General features: G+C 45.3%; 1 protein-coding gene across 1 annotated transcript in view; it reads left to right on the top strand.

Moving 5' to 3' along the window:
* Prdm5 (PR/SET domain 5) overlaps nt 1-20,879 on the top strand; it is a 134,022-nt gene that overhangs the window by 69,729 nt on the left and 43,414 nt on the right. The window contains exons 10-12 of the mRNA XM_077803368.1: nt 7,830-7,923; nt 10,368-10,528; nt 13,826-13,919. Of these exons, the coding sequence (XP_077659494.1) occupies nt 7,830-7,923; nt 10,368-10,528; nt 13,826-13,919 (349 nt within the window). The remainder of the gene's footprint in view (nt 1-7,829; nt 7,924-10,367; nt 10,529-13,825; nt 13,920-20,879) is intronic.

Raw genomic sequence — 20,879 nt, 5'->3', positions numbered from 1 at the left:
GGCCACCTAAGGGTGCTGGTGGTTTTGGTTCCTCCTGGCTTGCAGGTGGCCCTGTGCTACATCCTCCCGGGGCAGGGGGCTGGTGCAGTGTGGGTGTTCCCTACAAGGACTCTGACCCCAGTTGGGAGTTACCCAAGGCCACCCTTACTACTGTCACCTTGGGTGAGGACTCCAACCTGGGAATGCTGAGGAACAGCAAGGACTGCTGGTGGAGTGGCAGGCTCTGGAGGGGTCGGAGGGAAGGGGACACCACATCACAGTGTCGGGTCACGTGTGGCATTTCCAGGAGACCAGTCCCAAGGGCCAGGGCCTCCCTCCTCTCACCTTCACATTTCACAGCCTTGTCTGTGGGAGAGGACATGCTGGGTGTGGCTTGGAGAAGAGTCCAAGAGTCAGCTGCCCACCTGGGAAACAGGTGTTGAGAGTTGATGGTGTCACTAGGGAGCAGGCTCCGCCCACAGGACTGTGCCCTTCAGCGGCACAGAGTTTGGCTGCCAAGGCTGTGGATAGAGCACAGTGAACCTGCTTCTGCATGGAGCCCTCAGTGTGCGATGGCCCCTCTGCACATGGGCCTCGAGCATGGGATTTCTGGGTTAATGCTGAGCGCGTTTTGCCCTCTGCACTTACCGCTGCCTTCTGAAGTGGCTCTTTCCTAGCTCTGTGGGAAAGCACCTACGTCTGCATCAGCGCCAGCATCTGGTGGTGCCATCTTTTCACTGTCTCAGAACTGAAAAGGGAGTCTCCTTGCATTTTGGCAATGATGGTAAAGTTGTGCTTCTTTTATAAATTTATTTTCCACCTCAGAAAAGTTCCCATATATGCTCTTTGGCCCCTGCCCCGCCCCCCTTTCTTTTTAAATTGCACTACTGGCTGCCTCTCAGTGATTTCCAGGAGTTGTGCACATGCCACAGGTGTTAATCCTTTGCTACTTTTATTTCAAATTCTTACCCCCCACTGACTAATTTTCATCTTTATGGTAAAACAGTTTTACCTTTTTATTTTGTGAATTATTATATGCACCATGGACTTTCGGGTTCTGAGTCTGTAGCTTCTGTATTTAATGTCTCATTTGCAAAACTTTTTGCTCCAAGATTATGCTAATATTTATCAGTGTTTTTAAAAGTTATACCAGTTCCTGTTTTTGTTGGCTTTTTAACCCTCCAGAGCTTATTATTTTTAGGAATAGAATGAAATATTGATGTATAAAACTCCTAAAGTACAAAAAACCTATTTTTGGATTCCATTCTGTTTTGCAACATCCTACTGTCTTATTAATTGCAATTTGTAGAGTGTTTAAATTTCCGCTAGGGAGGATATTTGTGGTTCCTCTCTGTGAGCACCCTCTCCTGTGGTGTTTCAGGCAGGTTACTTTTGACAAGCAGACTGCTACGCCTTCCTTTCCATCTTCCTGGAGATGGGTAGCCTATAGTAAAAACAACCTGTTTCACAAAGTTCTTCATGTAGACACTTCCCCTGTGCATGAGTAGGTTCATAAATGGGCAGGCCATTGTTTTTCATTTTGTGCAGAAAAAGCAAGAAATTAAACCATGGTTCATGTTTCTCTGTGGTCAGCAACTTCATTTTTCAGCCCTGGATGTTCCATTTCACCCATGTCCATCTGCAGTTCCACAGCAGGGCTGATCCCTCTCCCTGCCACATTCTGTCCTTAGAAGATTAAATGAGAGGATTGAGAAAACTTCATTTAGCAAGAGCAAGAGATCATGGTGGGGCTTAGCACAGTAAGAGGGAATGTGTCCTTGGGCAGCGGCCACACTTGAGCAAACTGGGGGGGTGACTTGATCATGCATGTGTGTGCACGCACACACACACCATACCATACACATACAACACTACATCACACACACACACACACACACATACATATTACACTATACACACACCATACCACACCCCCCATACACACCACACCACACACACCATACCACACATATACACACACCACACCACGCACACACAACACCATACCACACCCCCCCACACCACACCACACACACAACACACTATACCACACATATACATACACCACACCACATATACAACACAAACACTATACCACACATATATACACCACACCATACACGCATCCATACACTACACACACACTATACTGCACGCATACACTACACCATATATATGCTGTACTACTCACATACCATACCACACATATAAACATACACCACACACATTCATACATACACTACACCATACACATACATACACTATACTATACACACAAAATGTACACCACACCTCCCCACCACACACACCACACATATACATACACTACACACATACTACACACACAAACACACACACACTCTCTCTCTCTTTCTCTCTGTGTGTTCTATTTTCACCTGATCGAATATTCACCAAATATTATCATCTTAGTATCTGTAAAAACTCCAGGGACTTATATAGGAAATAATTTCCTTTTCAAGAATTGGCATTAATATTTGGAAGGTCAGTGTTTTCAACAGGACAGAGATTGCTTCAGTGCTGTTGGTGTGCTGGTTTGGGAACCTAAACGTGATTGTCCATGGATGGCACATGAATCTGAATCTGAGGCGTGCTGCCTAGACAAACTATCCAGTGGAGGGCTGGCGCCATCACTGTGAACCATAACACAGATGCCTGTGTCATGCAGAAAGTTCTGCTCTTCAGATGCTGCGATGAGTTGAGCCCTGTTCCTTCAAGAGTGGAAGCCAGAGATGTCTGTTACCTGCACAGCTGTGTGACGTCCTCAGGTCCTGTGTGCATCCATTCAAAGAGCTTCTGTGTGGATCTACATTAGCTGTGGTTACGGTGGCTGTCACAAAGAGGCAGTACTTGGAAGTCATGGTGCTCACCCCCTAGAGGCCACGTGTGGTCCAAGCGGGGCTTGTTGAAATGTCCTGGATCAGAGTCCTGAAAGTGCCATGGAGGGGCACTCCCTGGGCGGGTCTAAGCTGCTTCCTTCCCAGGCTGCTCTGATAGCCCATTGCTGTTCCTCTTCTTGGTGAATCCCCTGCCCTGCTCGGGGCACACTAGAGAATGTGGGGTGTATGAAATGGGGTTCTAGCTCTCGGGCAGGGACTGTTGGGCTGGCTGTGCAAGGATGTGCTTCTGTGGGAGCACCACTGGAACGCACTCCCAACTCCGCAGTGTGGAATGAGCGGCTCCTTACTGCAGGAACTTGTGTATTTCTCATTATCTTTCTCAGTTCAATTTAGTTTTCTGAGGAGGAGGCCATTTAAAGTAGCCATTTATAAATTTGACAGTAAAATTTTGATCCACAATCTGTGTAAACAGCCAGATAGCACATATTTATATAGCTTTAGGCTCATTATGGGGCTCAGTGGGATAGTAATGTGCTTATGATATGGGTCTTCACCAACAAAACATCTTCTCCAGCAAAACTCCTTTTTAAAAAGAATATTTGTAACAAATATATATTTGCTCCAAATTTATTTTATCTTTAGTTATTTTTACTAGTCTTGTGATTGTTCTCCTGCAACACAGATAGCCCAAGGAAAAAAATGCCACTAACAGTAAATATTGTTACTGTGGAGTAGTACATATTATTGAAAGTCGAGGTTGTAATTTTTTAAAAAAATTTATTTATTTTTTTGTTTTAGGTGGACACAGTATCTTTATTTTATTTTTATGTGGTGCTGAGGATTGAACCCGGTGCCTCATGCATAGTAGGGAGTGCTCTACCACTGATCCCCAGCCCTAGCTCCAGGGTTGTAATTTTTAATGGTGAATAGTGCTGATAAAAATTTTATTCTACCATCATGAAATAAATGTTTGAGCTGTGTGACTAGAAAGGTACTAATCTTCTAATTATTATACACTATGGGAAAGACCTCCTGAAGCATTCTGTGACATCCCAACAGTTGCATATTTCCTAGCATTTTCTACGTCTGGAATAGTCATCAAACTTGGTGCATTGCAATAGCTGGCATAGGAAGAGATAGGTTTCATAGAACTCGCCCAGGGCTAGTTCATTTGTCACCTTGGCAGATGTGGTATCACCAGGGACTTGGCGCCTGAACAGGGATGTTCTGCTGCTTATCATAGGATCTTCTGATAATAAATCAGTGGAAAGTTTGGCACTCATTATAGATGAAAAACTCAAGGATTAGACACTTCTAAAAAAGCTTAATTTCAATTAAAATTGAAATTAATTTCAATTTAAATACCTTCTGCTGGACACGAAAGTTCTCTCCTTTCAATGTGCCAGCATTGTGCTACCTCCATTCTCACATGTCCCTCCAGCACCAGTTCTGTGCCTGCTCTCCCACAGGTGCTGCGGCCCAGCTTGTGGTGCTGCTGGATGGTTCTTGACAAGAGCAGTTACTTGCCGTCTGCCTGCTGCTAGTGGGCTGCCTAAGATGTACTGCTGGCCTTCACTGAGAAATAATTTCATAGGATTTCTTTGTCCTAGATTTGGAAAAAGAGAAGACTGATCAGGAGGGAATATGGTGTGTTTGGAAGATCAAAGCAATCCCGTGTTTCAGGTGGAATACTCTAAAAAAAAAAAAAAAATCTTTTGGTAATAGTTCTATATACTGTAAAAAGTCCAAACATCAAAAATAAGTAAATAAATAAAAAGGTATAAGAAGAATGCAAATACTGTGTGGAGCAACAGCCGCCTCCTGCTCCCAGCCCTCCTAGGTGTTCTACAGAGCCCTCCCTGGGCTCCATCTCTATAGAGTGTACAGAGTGTGGTCCTCCAAGCATAATGTTTGACTTCTACTTTTGACACTCAAAACATGTTACAGATGACTTTCCTTATTAAATAAAGGAAAAGTACAATCATAATTTTATCTTTAGTTATTTTTACTAGTTTTGTGACTGTTTTCCTATTGTTTTTCTGGAGCTCCCCTCTCCTCGCTGCTAAGCAGAACTCTCAGCATTTGCAACATCAAGCTCTTATTTTCTGCTGCAGATATTTCCTTTGCCTGTCACTAAAGAGTCTCAGTTTGCAATTTTGAGTTCCACGATAATTTAATTAACCACATTTACATCTTTTGTGGGCATTGAGGCATTTTCCTTTTGTAAAAATTTGTTTGAACACTTGTCAGATGTGTTTCTGCAGAGGCAGCTGGCTAGGTGGGGTGTGTGTTTGTCCTTTGGTGCAGAGTGCTACCCTGCCCCCAGAAGGCCGGCAGCCCCGGTACAGCACGTGAGACGGCCCCACTTTCAGCCAGCCCTGAAAGATGCCTTTTTTCTTCGTGTTTGGCAGCCAGGATACTATCTTTGCTTCTAATTTTCCACTTTTTCATTGTATTTGAGAATTAAATATTAGTACCATGTGTAGTGTAGACACCTTGGAATCCTGTAGTCCATACTGGAAGTGTTTTCCTGCCTTCTAGACACCTGAACTTGGCCAGATGGACTGCTGGTCTTCACGTGGACACACTTGGTGCCTGCTGGCCCTCATGTCTGCTAGTGGCTATCCATGGCTGCATGACTTGGCTGCAGACCCTAAAGTCATGCTGCTCCCTCTGTGTCCTTATCCCTCCCTGCAGCCTCCTCCTTCTCCAGGACACATGGCACCCTGCCATGCACATGCTTGTGGACCTTCAGTGGTAGCCCCACTGGCTGGTTTATTGCCACTCTTCTCCAGTTTTCCTGCTCTTTGTGGTCCCCGTGTCCTGTTCCCAACACGGTCACCATGGCATTCTGTTAAGTGTGAAGCAAGAGTTGCCACTCAGCTGCCCAAACCCTGGACACCATAGTCTCTCTTGGCAGAGCACATCCTACATGCCTCATCTCTACCTCCCCCTGGTCCTCTGTGGGTCTTCCTTTTTCCCTGCTTTTCCTGTGCTGCACCAGGCGGGCCCCCTGGCTGCTTCCCACCTGGGCCTAGACCCCTGCCCTTGCTGGCCTCCCTGCAGAGTCCCAGCCTATTGACTGCAGCGCTGGCCATCAAACCTCTTCCTGCCCTTTCTCCATGCAGGCATCTCTCCCTGACAGGTCACTCCCCATGCTCTTTCCCCACCAGCGACCCACTCCAGGGTAGCAGGAACTATGTCTTTTCTCTTTGCTGATGTTTCCCTGTCATCACAGCCAGAACCAGCACGCAGTGCCCCGAGGTACACAGCCTAGACAGATGGCATCATGTGACAAGCATTGTTCCAGGGCCACCTGGAGCGAGCTGGCTGCTGACGTTCTTCTGGAGCTCACCTCTCCTTGCTGCTATGCATAGCTCTCGGCATTCGCAACATCAAGCTCTTATTTTCTGCTGCAGATATTTCCTTTGCCTGTCACTGAATAGTCTCACTTTGCAGTTTTGAGTTCATTTATTACTGTTATCTGAACACCTGATTCTCTACCATGGTTACAAAGCCTTTCTCCACTCAAAAGTTATTTAAAAATCCATTCATACTTTCTTCCAGCACCTTTAGGTTTTGTTCTTAAAGTGAGCTGGATCCGTGTGAATCTTAATGTAAGGAGTGAGAACAGGCCTGGCCTTGTCCTTGAATGTCCACAGGGCGGCTCCCAGCCCTTCAGCTAGCGGTTGGGCTTGTTCCCTGGAGAGCAGCGCCCACTCCTGTCCTGGGTGTTCACATGTTCTGTGTAACCAGGGAAAACTCCTCATTAGTGCTGTGTTCCATTCATCTGTTTCCATGCTTTCATTTTAACTTTGGTGCTAAAGAATTCTGTGGCTAAAGAATACATTGGATTTTTTTTTATTTATCCTTACCTTTAATGTCCATTTCTTCCATCCTTTATATTTTTCACAACTGAAAACAGTGTAGTAATCACTTTATTACCAATGTTGTGTTAATAGATGATGCTTGGATCTTGTGTTTTAGACTGGCCATTAAGCTATGAAAATTTTAAGCAATCTGGTGTGCATAAAGTGACTTTAAAAAAGTATTCTCTGTATTTTTGTACCACATATATCACAGAACTCAGGTGCTCTCCTTTATTGTAATAAGAGTCTAGTTCAGTTATTTTTCTTTCGAAATTATGGCCCTTCTCATCCTGCCATCCATGGCAGAATGAACCTCCTTTCACACGGTGTGCCCGGTGGGCTTATCTTGCGTGGAACAGAAAGCAGGGGCGGGAAGCTGCCCTGTGTCTCTGTCTCTGGGTTTGAGATCTGATGGGGGCCTGCCCTGCTGCTGCTTATCAGTGTGCCCTTACTTCCCGTGTGCCTGTGCCTCCACACTGCTTGATCTTGGATAGTTAATGACACCTTTCAAGCCTTCCTTTTTTCTCTGTAAAATGGTGACAACAGCAGCGTTTCATTTGTCCAGTTGCGGTTGGAATTAATTGAAGTGATTCCTATGAGGTGTTCACCTAGCATTTGACACAAGCTAAATATCTAGCAGCTGTCAAATAGGCTTAATCAGAGCATATCCCCTTCCCCGGTGTAGCATGGGGATGGGCAGCACTGAGGCCTGCCTGCTGAGGGCTGGGAATCACTCAGGGAAGCTTCAGCTCAGGGGAAGAGGGCCAGAGTGTCCCAGTGTAGTTCACACCTGGCTACAGGAGGTTGAGTCTTGAGGGGCGGCGTCCACCATTCACTCTGCAGAGTAGAACCAGGGAAGTTATCATATTCAGATTAGCAACTTAAGATAGCAGGAGCAATTTTATTGGCTATTTATCACATTTTTAATTAATGTAAGGGTTCGATGGTGTGCCTGTTTTGTGCCTGTGTGCACAGCCCCATGTTTGAGTGTCGGGAGAATGGTGCTGCAAGAGCCGGGACCCCCACTCCTTCCTCTCCACCCCTTGGCATTGTGCCTCCCTGTTCTGCTCTGCAGTGACCGCTGGTCCGCCCTTCTCCTGACTCTGATGTTTCTCCTCTGCAGACCCACTCCCAGGAGAGGCCCTTCCAGTGTGAGGAGTGCAAAGCTTTGTTCCGGACACCCTTTTCCTTGCAGAGACACCTGCTGATACACACCAGTAAGTGCCTGTGTAGACAGTGGGGAGCAGAGGGGCTTTCCCAGCCTGTTCTTAGAGCCCTGGGGATCTTGGGCCTCCCAGAAGCCCAGCCGTGCGTGGTTAGGGCATCTGTTCCTGAACAGGAGACGACTGGCAGTCCTGCCTCTCACCTTTACTTCCTCTGTCATGACGTTCTTCCCCACAGTAAGATCAGTTGTCTTGTGAGGTACTTCATTTTCTGTCTTTTCTTCCACGGATTTATAGTTTGTATATAGAGTGAGTCTCAGACTCAGTGGGGGAGCTTTGAATTTTGTTTTCAAGACATCCTTTCCCTCTCAGTTGTGTCGAATAAGAAAGCAGGTCTGCCTCTATTTTAGAAAATTTTTCTAAATTTATTTTGGTTGTAGATGGACACAATACCTTTAATTTATTTTTATGTGGTGCTGATGATTGAACCCAGTGCCTCACACGTGTCAGGCTACCCCTAAGCAGGCATGCCTCTTTAAAGCATGGGCATAGTGACATGATTTGACCAACTTATAGACTTTAAATTTGGAGAGGATCACAGTGCACATTGGATTTTAGAGGGGGAGGTTGGGGATTGAACCCAGAGGCACTTAAGTACTGACCCACATCCCCAGCATGTTTTGTTTTTTTTTATTTTGAGACAGGGTCTCACTAAGTTGCTTGGGGCCTCACTAAACTTGTGATCCTCCTGCCTCAGCTTCCCAAGCCACTGGGATTACAGGCATGTGCCACTGTATTTGGCATAATCTAGAACCTTAATTTGAGAGGAATGGAGACTACTGAGACTAAGGAAGCAGGCCTGAGTGGGGTCTCTGACAGCAGGGTGTTGCTCCAGAGATGCACTGCACTAGCACATCAGAAACTAGAAAACAGTGCGCAGTGTGGGGAATATTTACACTTCTTTTAACTTGAGACCCTTTATCAGTTGAAAACCCTGAGCACATGGCAAGTTCCTGATACTGTGGAAGCCTTGAGTTTCTGGGACAATAGGACATCAGCTTTGTCCTGGAAGGAATTTCTCTGTCAAGTTCAGGTGTCTATGATGAAAAGTGGTGAAGACAGAGGCTTGCAAGTGCCTTGAGGTGGGGTGAGGATGTGTGTCACCTCCCTGGAGAGCTCCCAGGCTCTCAGACCTGCCCCACCCCAGGCTCTGTGGGAACCTCCAGCACAGCTCCCACTCCCTCACAGAGGACGACCACCCTGTGGGACAGCAGCAGCTGCTGCCTGTTCCACTCTTGCTTAGTCTAAGAGAAGGAGCTGCAAATGAGATTAATGGGTTCTAAGATAGGGATTTGAAGAAGTGAGCCTCATTTTAAGATTTATACAGCCAAATTTGTTGTGATGCTTGGGATATTTTTCTGTGGCAAAATGAAATTTTGTTTTTCATAATAGCAAGGCATTTGATTCTTATCATCTTGAGAAATAAGGGTGGGTTCTGTGTGCCATGTCTTTTCTGTGATGTCCTCGGCACCTTCTGCACCTTTTGAGAGGCTTCCTGAAGCTGCCCAGTGCCATCTGTCAGGAGAGGCACCTTGATGTTTGAAGGGGAAGGTAGCCGTCAGTGAAGGCTTGGCGTGAGCAAGCGGAATAGAGAGGACCAAACACTAGGTCTGTCTTGTCTCACACAACATGAAAATTCAAAACACAAAGGCTGATGTTAGAAACTGGCCTCTGCATTCTGGCTCAAAATATTAAACCATTATCTTATTACTTTGGAAATTTTTGCCGTTTTCTTGTATATTGAAAACCAGGAAAGGTTGCTTACTAACTTCTAGGTATTAGGAGGGGAAAAAAATCTGATAAACTAAAGATAAACAAATCTGACAAAATAAATAAGACAGTCTCATCTGATGAAGACAAAGAAGTCAAATATGAAGAAGGTCAGAACTTCCTTGGTGTAACTTGGTAAAGTGTTTGTATGGGAACCAATAATTTGATTCATTTGATAGTTCAATAAAAATGCCTTGCAGTGATCTTGGGTTTTTTTTTCCTTTACTTCTAAGATCTTTCCAGCTCCTGAATTCATTTGAAATCATTCTCATTAGCCCACATGGGGTGTTTTGAGGGGAGTGTGGGAGGGGCCAAGCCACTGGCCTTGCTGGACAGTGGCCTCATGTCACTGCCAGGGTCTCCTTCACCCAAGCTGAGCATGCCAACTGGAGATGCATATTTAAAGTGTGTTCGCTCTCCCTGTGGAGCATCAGCTGAGTCACTCCCATGTTTTCCAGTGGAGGAAACTGACAATATAGGTTCCAGGGCTTTCCTCGGGTCATGGGGACTTTCTGCAGCCACCAAGTGAATCAGTACAGGTGGATGGGAGCTGCTGCATACAGTGAGCTTTCATGGTTACGAGAAACTGCCAGAGCTACAAAGGAACTTGGTAGGGGGTAATGGGGCCCTGCCTGTTCCTGGTTCTGTCATTTGACTCTGTTTCCCAGGTGAGAGGACTTTTAAGTGTCACCACTGTGAGGCCACCTTCAAAAGGAAGGACACATTGAATGTCCACGTCCAGGTGGTCCACGAGAGACACAAGAAGTACATTTGTGAGCTGTGCAACAAGGCCTTCGTCACACCATCTGTGCTCCGAAGCCACAAGAAGGTGAGTGGAAGCCTCCCCAGGGTAGAGTTCTGTGGGTGCAGGCCAGTTCCCCCCACCCCTCAGCTGTTCCAACAAGACAACAGGTTTATACCACCTCCTCAGAAAACGTAGCTTTCCCATTTTTCAGAATAGACGTGTTTTCTCCATGAAGGAAGCTCAGAGTCAGAAGTAGATTCTACGTGACCCTTGGCTGTGTGGATTAGTGGGTTGTACAGATATTCAGTGAGTAGGAGCTTATCCATTTTTATACATTTGGGGGTTAATGTAGATTTTTTTTCTTTTAAAACTATGCATTTTTCCTTAGTAAGTTTCTTTTTTCCCAAGTAATTCAGATTGTGTTGGGAATAATTGAAGTAATTAGACTGGGCCTTCCTGGATTGGCCTGGCCCTTTGTCTTCACTCTCTAGGGCACAGGGAGGTTCCTGACAAGGACAGGGATTTCATAAGTCTTTGCTCAGCTCCTACAAGGTGGTGCCTTACTCAGAGCAATGTGGGGATGGTGTGATCTGCCTCACGCTAGTTGCATGGTACCTCAAGCATGTCAATAGTTTGTTTTCCATTTGTTGAAAACATGCATTTAAAGTACACTTTTGAAATAGCAAAATTCATTTTGTAACAAATGCAGTTAAAGGTTTTAATGTTGAGCTCAGGAATGACTGAAGTATGCTACCAAGAGAGTTGGAGATGTGGCCCCCTGAGTAGGACTTTGGGGCCTGTCTTTAACCTGGCCCCTTCAGAAGGACGGACCTGAGCAGCTGTCTCTTCCATGTCTCTAATGTTCAAGGGTAATGAAGCTTTTTGGATGCATTACTTTTTTTGCATGTATTTACAGTTTAAAAATTTTTTTTGTGGTAAGTGAGGAAAATAAGAATGGGTTTTGAAGGGTGATCTTGCTGTTGTCTGCTAGCACACCATCACACAGAGGTGCGTTGTGGCGAGCCAGCCATGGGCTGTGTGTGAGCTGTGTGCATCTTGAACACAAAGTGGACTGGACTAACGATGCTGCTCTGTCTGGGCTATGCACGTGGGTGTCCCTTTTGCTTATTCTGCCTTTGATCATCACATAGCACATGAGATGGGTGTGGCCTTCCAAGCTGTCAGCAGACATCAGGAAGCTAGACTCAACCCCCTGAAACCTGACCCCTTGCCTCATTTGAATGGCTTCTCCCAATAAAACCCAGGTTCGAGGTGTGCTGTCTTTCTTTCTTGCCTGCCTTGCTCCCCTTGTGGGAGCTGTGGCTTAGGAGTGTCACTGAACCCAAAGAAAAGGTGCTTTCTGTGTCTGTGTCTGTGTCTTTATTTAGTCCCCAAATTCACTTGGAATGACCCTTACTGGTTTAGTGGTGTGTTGTAACAGTACGTTGCTCTCTTTCATCTCTTATGAGTACACGGCATGTTCCTCCAAGGTTACAGTAAGAGGCTTCTAGGCTTTCTTAGGCACATTTCAGGTAGTTGAGTTTTGTACTTTCAGTGTCTTAAGGTGTCTAAGAAGATTCTGTTGCTAATGATAAGATACATTTTTTAGTTAAAAGAAAAAATATTTTAGTTTGTTTTATTGATGCAGCCTTAGTGTCTAGTTTGAAACCTTCCATATTATCTGGGATTTCAGCACATGTAACATGTAACTGAATAGTGAGTCGATGTCATGGCAGCAAAATTGCTGGGGTCTCATGGAGATGCCACAGTTAGCGGGCCACCTCCTGTTTGAGCAGCCAGGGTGATAATAGCAGATGTGTGCTTTCCAGAGGACCTCAAACTGCCCAGGGAGGACTTGCTGTCCCCTGCCCACTGCGGGGCGTGAGAAGACAGGTCTGTTGTAGGTCGGCTCCTCCTTCCTTCAACATGGGCCCAAGGTGCCAGGCAAAGGCTCTCCCCTAGTGCACAGGCAGGACTTTTGGTGAGAGAGAAAGTCAAGTACCTGCCACCTGCAGAATTAAGGGTGCCATTGCAGATGGCACCTTTGGTGGGTACGGGGCTGATGAGGCTGTTTCTCCAACTTGCTTGTAGTATGAATTCTTTCAAGGGAAACAGTTGTGCAGGACTGAGCTATCTAATGTTAATAAGGTATTTTAGTTTATAGCCATTTTAAAAATCACAAACCCAATTGTGCACATTTCAATACATCTTTTTATACCATCATGTAATTTGCAAATTAAATACCAATAGGACATGAAACTAATTATGTTAGAGTTAGTAACTAATTGATTGAAAGATGGAAGTGTGTTTGTGTCAGTCCTTTGGGGTGGCCAGGTGGCAAAGTGTCTGCTGTCTCTTCCGCTCTCCCCCGTTTCCCTTCTGAGAACATTCCATTAAAAACCCCTTTCCTGTTCCCTTTTGGCTGGTCCACGGCAATGCACGTAGCAGTACCTGCCAGTAATTTGCAGGAGAGCAGATGCAGGCTCAGGTCCGGAAGCTCTGCTCGGTGATGGTAGCCCAGTTGGTTCACTCCCTGCTTTTTAATTGTTAGGTTATCATTGGGAAAACACACTGAAAATTGTCTCAGAGACCGCGTGCAGATACCTGCAGGAATTCCATGCCTCCCCTCCAGCCTTCCCATGAGAAACACTGGGGTCTGACAGAGGGCTTTCACCTCTCATGTATTGGAACAATATGTTTTGATATTGGTGGAAAAACTGGTCTCCTGATGAGAGGGGTCCAACTTTCATACCTCTACTTTCCAGAACGGTCTCTTTGCTTTAAATTACAGACATTGGTTGCCACTCACTTTTGAGGACACCACTCACTTCTCTTGGTGGGAAGGTCTTGTGCGTGGATGAAAGGTACTGAGAGCAGGGCTTCACACTGACTATATTTAGTTAACACCTGCTGGCTTGAGATCTCATAAGATCTGTGTCCCTTTCTGCTTTGCAGTAAAATCATTCCAGATAATCATAATTAAGTAACAGATGGCTTTATTGATATTAATTTTGTCCTCAAGAGTTAAATGCACACAGAATGTAGGAGGTGCTTCCAGGAGTGGTCTTGGCAGTGTGGGTGCATTTGCCCCTCCTGGCTCTAAGTTTTGCTCATTTACGTGGTTTCCTATAACTTCATCACATTTAGGTGGGTGCTCCATAAAGCCTTAAAAAGTGAACTACAGAACTGTTTTCAAATTAACACTAACACACAATTCTGAGGGTTCATTTGAACCCATGGGAATATCCATGATAAATTGTTTAAATCTCATTGTGATTTTAAATCATTTTTATGAAACATAATCCTGGAAAATAAGGATTTACTATTGTCAGAGACACTTAATCAGCCCTAATTCTTCCTACTTGTCTCCCTTCCCTTCAGACACACACAGGAGAAAAGGAGAAGGTCTGCCCATATTGTGGCCAGAAGTTCGCCAGCAGCGGGACACTGAGGGTCCACATCCGGAGCCACACAGGTAGGGCCTGGGCCTGGGGCCAGACACCCAGACATTAGCTCCTAGCTGGAGGCTGCCTTCCATAGTGCTGTGACGTCCAGTGCCTCACTCTAGACTGGTTTTGAATAACTGAATTTCCCCAAACAAGTAAAATGCCTGCAGTGGAAATAATTTTGTTGATGTTAAGTCGTGATATAGCCGTGGTTGACCCTGTGTGGGGTTGTTTTTTATTTATTTTTTTGTATTGGGGCTTGAACTGGGTTGCTTAATCACTCAGACATACCAACAGCCCTTTTTATTTTTTATTTGAGACAGGGTCTTACTAAGTTGCTGAGGCTGGCCTTGAATTTGCCATCCTCCTGCTCAGCCTCCCAAGCCTCTGGGGTTACAAGTGTGCACCATCCGCACCTGACTTGCCCTGTTTAGGACTCAAAATGAGGGAATAGGGAGTAGATGTCACCTTTTAGCAAAGGCGGAGGGGCTGCTTCTCCACCCCTTCCTGTAACTGTCACCAAATGTGGCCCTTTTAACTTTGAGAAGCCATGGAAGCAGCTCGGATGCCCTGGGCATTTACTGGGTGAGCACTATGTACTGGCTTGCTTCCCAGGGGCCCTCTTCTTTCTGACTGCATCTTGTGCAGTGCCTGCCAAGAAAGTGGGTACCCTGCTAAAGGGTTATTGAGTTACTAAGTGTTTTTGAAGGACCCTGTCTGGATTTTATCTGTCATTGAAAAAGACTTGAAAGCACGCTCTAGACTCTTGACCACCCCTCAGCTCACCCGTCTTCGCGACTGGATGGTATTGCATGGGGAAATCCCCAGGCTGACTATGCTCAAGAAGCTTCCTCCTTAAGGCCATGGGATTTGTTTTTTATTGACCATTATATCCCCAGGACCTGTCGGTGTAGCACAGCGACTGCTGTGAAGGCAGGAATGCCAGCACGCATGTGGCCAAAGAACCAAGTCCGTGATTGCTGGACACGGAGGAGGAGGGACAATGGTGCATGATTTATTATTTTGGATATTTTGTGCCTTAAGCTAATGGACATGTAGTCACTGTAGTATTTGTTGTCTTAGTGGGGCCACTAGATGCTTCTAAATGACACACGTGAGCACCGTGGCTCAGCACTGTGGGATGGCTGTGGCTGTGGGGCTCCGCAAAGCAGAAGAGGCCTTTCTGCCGTGCACTGGTCAAGAGAAAGCACCACATCCAGTGATGAGCTGGACAGGATAGGGGCAGCAGAGGGCCTCATCTAGTCATGTGCTCTGGAAAGCACGTCAATGGCGGCTGCCTGTATGCAGCTTGCAGAGAGCGGGGAGGTCCTGGGCAGACTCTGAGGTCCCTGGGAAGCCCTGCCCTATGCACTGGGCTGTATAGAGCTGTGGTTGAGGGTGCTCGACAGACTGCATGGTGTCACTCCTGCTCACCATTTATGTGTGCAGGAGAGAGTAGGGAATAGGGAGTGCGTGAGGTAGCTGCATGTCAGGGTGACAGGTTCACAGTGTTACCTGGGAACATCCTGATGTGACTGAGTCAGTCTGGTGTGGAGCATTCAATACAGGGATTTGTGTTGCTTAGAACACACAAAGATAGCTTCCAGCACAGAAAGGGTGATGCCAGCCAGCCCTTGGCGTTCAGATGTCCCGAATGTGAGAGTCCTTACGCCCATACTTTATGTATTCATAACAAAGAATGGGTGAACAGTGGGGTGGAGCAAAGCTCTTACAATCATAATGGCTCCTAAAATTTTAATGATTATCTCCCACAGAATTGCAGTAATAAGAGCATTTTTTGAGATTCAAGAATTTTCTCTGATAAAATATTGAATTTTTATGTCACATTTTTTGTTGTCGTACTGTATTTTGTCCCATGTTGTACATAACATAAAGACTTATTCTGAAAGCTAAAGAACACTCACCTATGATTTGATTTATGGTGTGCCTGAATCTGTACCACCTGTTGTGCAGATTGTCCTATTCACATGGCTTCTGATGAAGAGAACAGGGTTCCCTGATGCCAGCAGCCCTGCCGAGCCACGGTGAGCCACACCGCGTTCCAGCACAGATGTGAACAGACACATGCTGAGGCCCGGTGCTCATACAGATAGGCACATACACCCACAGATGACAATGCGTGTGTATGTTGAGATGGGAAGTGAGTGAGGGTGTGTGTGTGTGTGTCCACACAAATAGTCATACAACTAATTGTTGATGTAGCTGTCCACTTGTAACTAGACTTTTCTGTTTAACATCAGGCTCATTTTACTTGCACATTTTACAATCCTTTAATTTATATCTCATGTCACACCTGTTCAGTGGTGACTACCGGGCATTGCTGGGTTAGTGGAAATGGGAAGTGCTAGGCAGTATCAGGGTGACACAGCTGCCTGGCAGCTGGCATCTGACTTCCACACATTCCTGTGTGGGTTTCTTCTCCTGCATGGACAAGTGATGTTTGCTTCCCCTTTACTTGCCTTTTCCTGTCCTAAAAATGATGCACCTCCACGGGCCTTCCCAAGACAACCTGGTTCCTTTGAGGGTCTGGTGAGAGTCATGGGTACCCAGGAGCGCTCAGGCCACATTATGGGAACTAACACTCCAGATGGATTTCGCATGGTAAACACCTAGCCAAAAGAGCACCCACGGGTGTGAGTGCATGTGTGATGTGTAGGTGTGTGTGTCTAGGGCAGGCCAGGTGGACAGGCTGAGAAGAGCCAGCTGCTCCTGCAGTATGGCCCCCCAGCCTGCAGAGTTGGGTCTGCCTGGCTGGGCTGTTCCTTCCCAGCATGTTCAAGGGCTTCTGAAGCTGCTGCTCTGACACCTTCCTGTCCCTCCTGGTTGCCTTTGCTGGAATCTGGATCTTCAAAGCCAGCCAATGAGTAGGAGCTTGGCCAGCCTGACTCTTCTGTGTAGGGACTGCTTCTCATTGGATTGATAATGTTCTATTTTACAGTTGTGAATAGAAAAGCATTAAGACTTCTAAGAGGCATGCATATCTGTAGGTATGTTTCTGAATCTCATTCTAAAATTTATTTGTAGATAGCAAAATTAGAGCTTTGTGGAATGATTATCCTATTAGTAAGACAGTTACTGATACTTGAAACCATTTAGCAAAGGTTGCATCGAGATTTAGCGACTTCCCCGCCCAGATGGCCACCACGCCCCACTCATTGGACCTGGGTGCTCCTATTGTCTGCCCACTTGCACTGGGAGTGCATAGCACTGGCATTGGAGACACTGATGAGGGCACATCTGGCTCCCCTACTTGCTATTTGTGAGCAAGCTGCTTACCTCTCTAAGCCCAGGTTGCCTCGGGGGTTCTTTGTGAGGGGGTGAGTAAAATCCTATCATTATGATACTCAGTGCTGGCTCCTGGTAGACAATTGATTGTGGCAAGCATGGTCCCTAAAATCCTGCTATCACCTGGCACTTGTTAAGACTATGCTTCCCAAGTAAAGTGAATGGCGATCCTTAACACTGGATGGCAGGGTTTGACTTAATTGCATGATTTCTCATATTATTATTTGCTCCTTTTTTTCTTGGGTTTCTTTTTTCTAGCATTACTAAAAATTTTCATTTTTAATATCTTTGCTTTCTTCCAATTTTATTAAAATTTTAAATATTGAACATGTTGAAATTTTTATAACTTAGATTCATAAACATAATCCCAGTTGACTCTTGATAATTTAATATCATGTTTGGCACAATTATAATATTAATGTTTTATTTTCGGAGAAATGCATTTTAGAGGGCTATGTTTCCAATTAAGCCATCTTTATATAAATATGTAAAAGAAACTCAGTTGAAAAATGTATTTGGGGCTGAGATTTGCATCCTGAATTTTGTGTGTCCCTACTAATTTCCTTGTTGAAATTAAACCATGGTGGCCCCCAGGATAACCTTTCTTAAGTTTTGTTTTCCTATCTCTACAGAATTGGTCTTTAGCTTTTGAAATTTGCTTTTCCTTTTGCATCAGGAGAATATATACAATAAAGATTATGGGCAGTACATTTTTATTAATAGAAAGAATCATCCTGTTCCTAGAAGGACTGCTTATAATAGTAGCAAAACAACACTGAGGACAGTCCTATAGAGCCAATGGTGAGGAATTGGCTGAGTGGACTATGGTATGTCCACGTCTACCACATAGATAATAAAAGTGGTATTACAGGGCATGTTAATTAACATGAAAGAAATGAAAAGGTATCAAAACAATAAAACAATGTTATGTTTTGTAATAATAAAGTATTCTTCCATTATGCTCTTACAAATTATAAATCATTAACTATGGTTATTTCTATGTCTTGTAAATATGGATGACTTGAATTCCCTTTATAATTTTGTATGTTTTCGGAATTTCTATAATAACAGTTTCTTATATAGTAGACATATTTAGAGCATATTAACCTATCTTACGATTATGTCGATAACTTATTAAAAGATGCATGCTTAAACATCTTATTCTTAAATGAGGCAGAGAAAAGAGGTGCATATAAAAGCATATACTGGAAATGGGAATGAGAATGAGCAAGCTGACAGGGTCAGCATGAGTGCAGTAAGGAGTTCACTGTGCCATGCTTCCAGTGTTTCCTCCTTTGGAACTTAGACATTGAAGAATTTGGTATTGTTTTATTCTGACAACGACCATGCAGAATCCCTGAAGCACTGAGACTGCGTGGGGTACATCCGTAGCAGGGCCTGGTCCTGAGCCTTCCCTGGCACAGGTCTCCCTGAGCTGGTGGGACATGTGCGAGGTGGCCATGTACCCCTCAGGTGGTGCTGCTCAGAGGGGATGATTCCTTGAAGATGCTGACCATCCTCACCCTCCATCCTTCCCTGGAGTGCTGGGTTTGTTTCCGTGAAAAGGAGCTGCATGGCATTTGCTATTCTTAGGGATTTTTCTGGAGGATTTTTTTTGTTTTGTTTTGAGATTTTGGAAAGTGTATATATTTCTTATAAAGGAAGTATAGAAAATGGATCAGGTTCACCCAGTCACTCTTCACTTGACTAAAAGCTTCTCAAGGGCTTCCCCTTGATTTGTACAAAATTTGGCCTGAAGTTCTCATGAGATGCATCAGTTGCCTCTCCAGTTTATCTTCCAGACCTGCTTACAGAGCTCCTTTTGCTCTTCCAGACTCCGTTTAAGTCTGCTTTGTCCATGATCTGTTTCCTGTCCAGCCCTGGGCCCAGGTGCCCCAGGTTCTCATGCTTTTCTACCTGTTCCTGGCCATGGTGCCCAGCTCAGGGGCTCCAGGCCCCTGTGCCTCTGTCCCCACAGTACTCTTCCCTGTGTTTGTGTCCCCATGCTCTGTAGGAGTCTGTGCTCTTTCTTACCCTAGAACTGTGCCCATTATTTTTGGCACTGGGAGAGCTGCCTGCACTGAGAGAGCTACCTGCATGGAGGAAGCGCCTGGGAATGCTTGCAGAGTAAACAAAAGCCCCTTTCACTTAGAGAACCGCAATCAAACAGGCTGCAGTGCTTTGAGATAGCCAGGAGATCATACATCAAATTTAATTTTTTCATATAATATGTACCAAAATCTGTGGGATTCATTTTGAGAAATACTAACATTAAAGAAGAAAATCTGACCCCCCCCCCAATTTGTGATGCTACCCATTCTTCATCCTGTTGTGTCATTGAGTGGTTGGTTGGACATTATATGACCTAGCTCAATACCCATGCAGCTACGAGGATCCAAGGAAAGGCTGACAGTATTATTTTGCCAACAAGACTTGCTGGGACTGATTTCAGCCTGGAGTGGCTGCATCAAGAGTTCCTCATCAGAAAGAAAGTGGAGGACCCCGGCCCTGACAAGTGCTCCATGGGCTTTTGTGAGCGTCGAGTCTGCTGTGTGAACTGGGACCCCCTGCAGTGGTGCAGTACCTTCATGACCAGGCCTCCAAGCTGAGGGCAGCGCAGGTCAGGCTCCTGCCTTTCCCGAGGGTTGGAGAAGGGACACACTCTCAAAGGTAGCATCTAGACCCATCCCTCATCTTCAAGAGGAGGAAGTCCAGGCTCAGAGAGGCAAATGACCTGAATCAAGGTGAAAAGACCCAAATCCTTTGACTCCAGCTTCTGCTGTACCTGCATGTTCTTTTTTCTGCTCTACGGCTATTACAGTCACCACAAGAGTCATAGAGTCCCCAGTATGAAAGACAAGGAGTGAGATCCTGCCTCTGAGCTTATTTCAGCTGCGAGAGTTTCATGCTCTAGAGCCACCTGGAAGGTGCTTTAGTGCTCTGTTTCTGTTTTTCCCTTAGCAGTCCCAGGGCCATCTGTTCCTGAGTCCTCTGGAGTGGGCAGGAGCATGCAGAGTGAATGTTCACTGGATTTAGTTTTTCAGATCTCTTCTCTATTTCTAGGAAGAGATGAGTGATGGGTGGTTGGACCTTTGATCATGTGGCAATACAAGGGGATTTTCATGGGACATTAACAGTCATTTAATGGTTTTTCCAGAGTACTAGGGTCAGTTTCATTTTGTTTTTATAATATTCAAACTGTCAATAATTTGGGAAGCCAATTCTCTTTTTATGACATCAAATGCCACTTAGTTTTATTGAGGGGAAGGAAATAGTGCGTCCGCTCACATTTGTGCTTACAGTCTGCCTGTTGGTGTCTATCAGTGTTTCTGTCAGGTACAGGAAATGCTGGCCTTGTGCAGCCTCCTTGGTATGAATTTCTTTAGGAGGTCATGGTCATTGGCTCAGGGCTGATGTCTCTTCACTAGCACATGATGATTAGCTGTTGGGTTCCTGCCTTTCTTCTGGTTCAGGGAGGAATCTTCACATTTGTGTCCATATTTTCATCCTTTGCTAACCATGTTTAAGAAGTTTCCTTAGCCCCACTTCCTTCATGGAGTGATTGATTTTTCTCTTATGGCCTTAACAAGCCACCAGTGGTGTCCTTGCTTCACCTCCTTCCCTGTGACCTTCCTCTCCCTCCTCTTCCCTCCACCACCACTCTGAACAGCAAGGGTGGAATC

This window comes from Urocitellus parryii, chromosome 10 (assembly GCF_045843805.1).
Source record: "Urocitellus parryii isolate mUroPar1 chromosome 10, mUroPar1.hap1, whole genome shotgun sequence".
NCBI classification, from domain to species: domain Eukaryota; kingdom Metazoa; phylum Chordata; class Mammalia; order Rodentia; family Sciuridae; genus Urocitellus; species Urocitellus parryii.
This window is presented reverse-complemented; position numbering and strand designations above follow the sequence as displayed.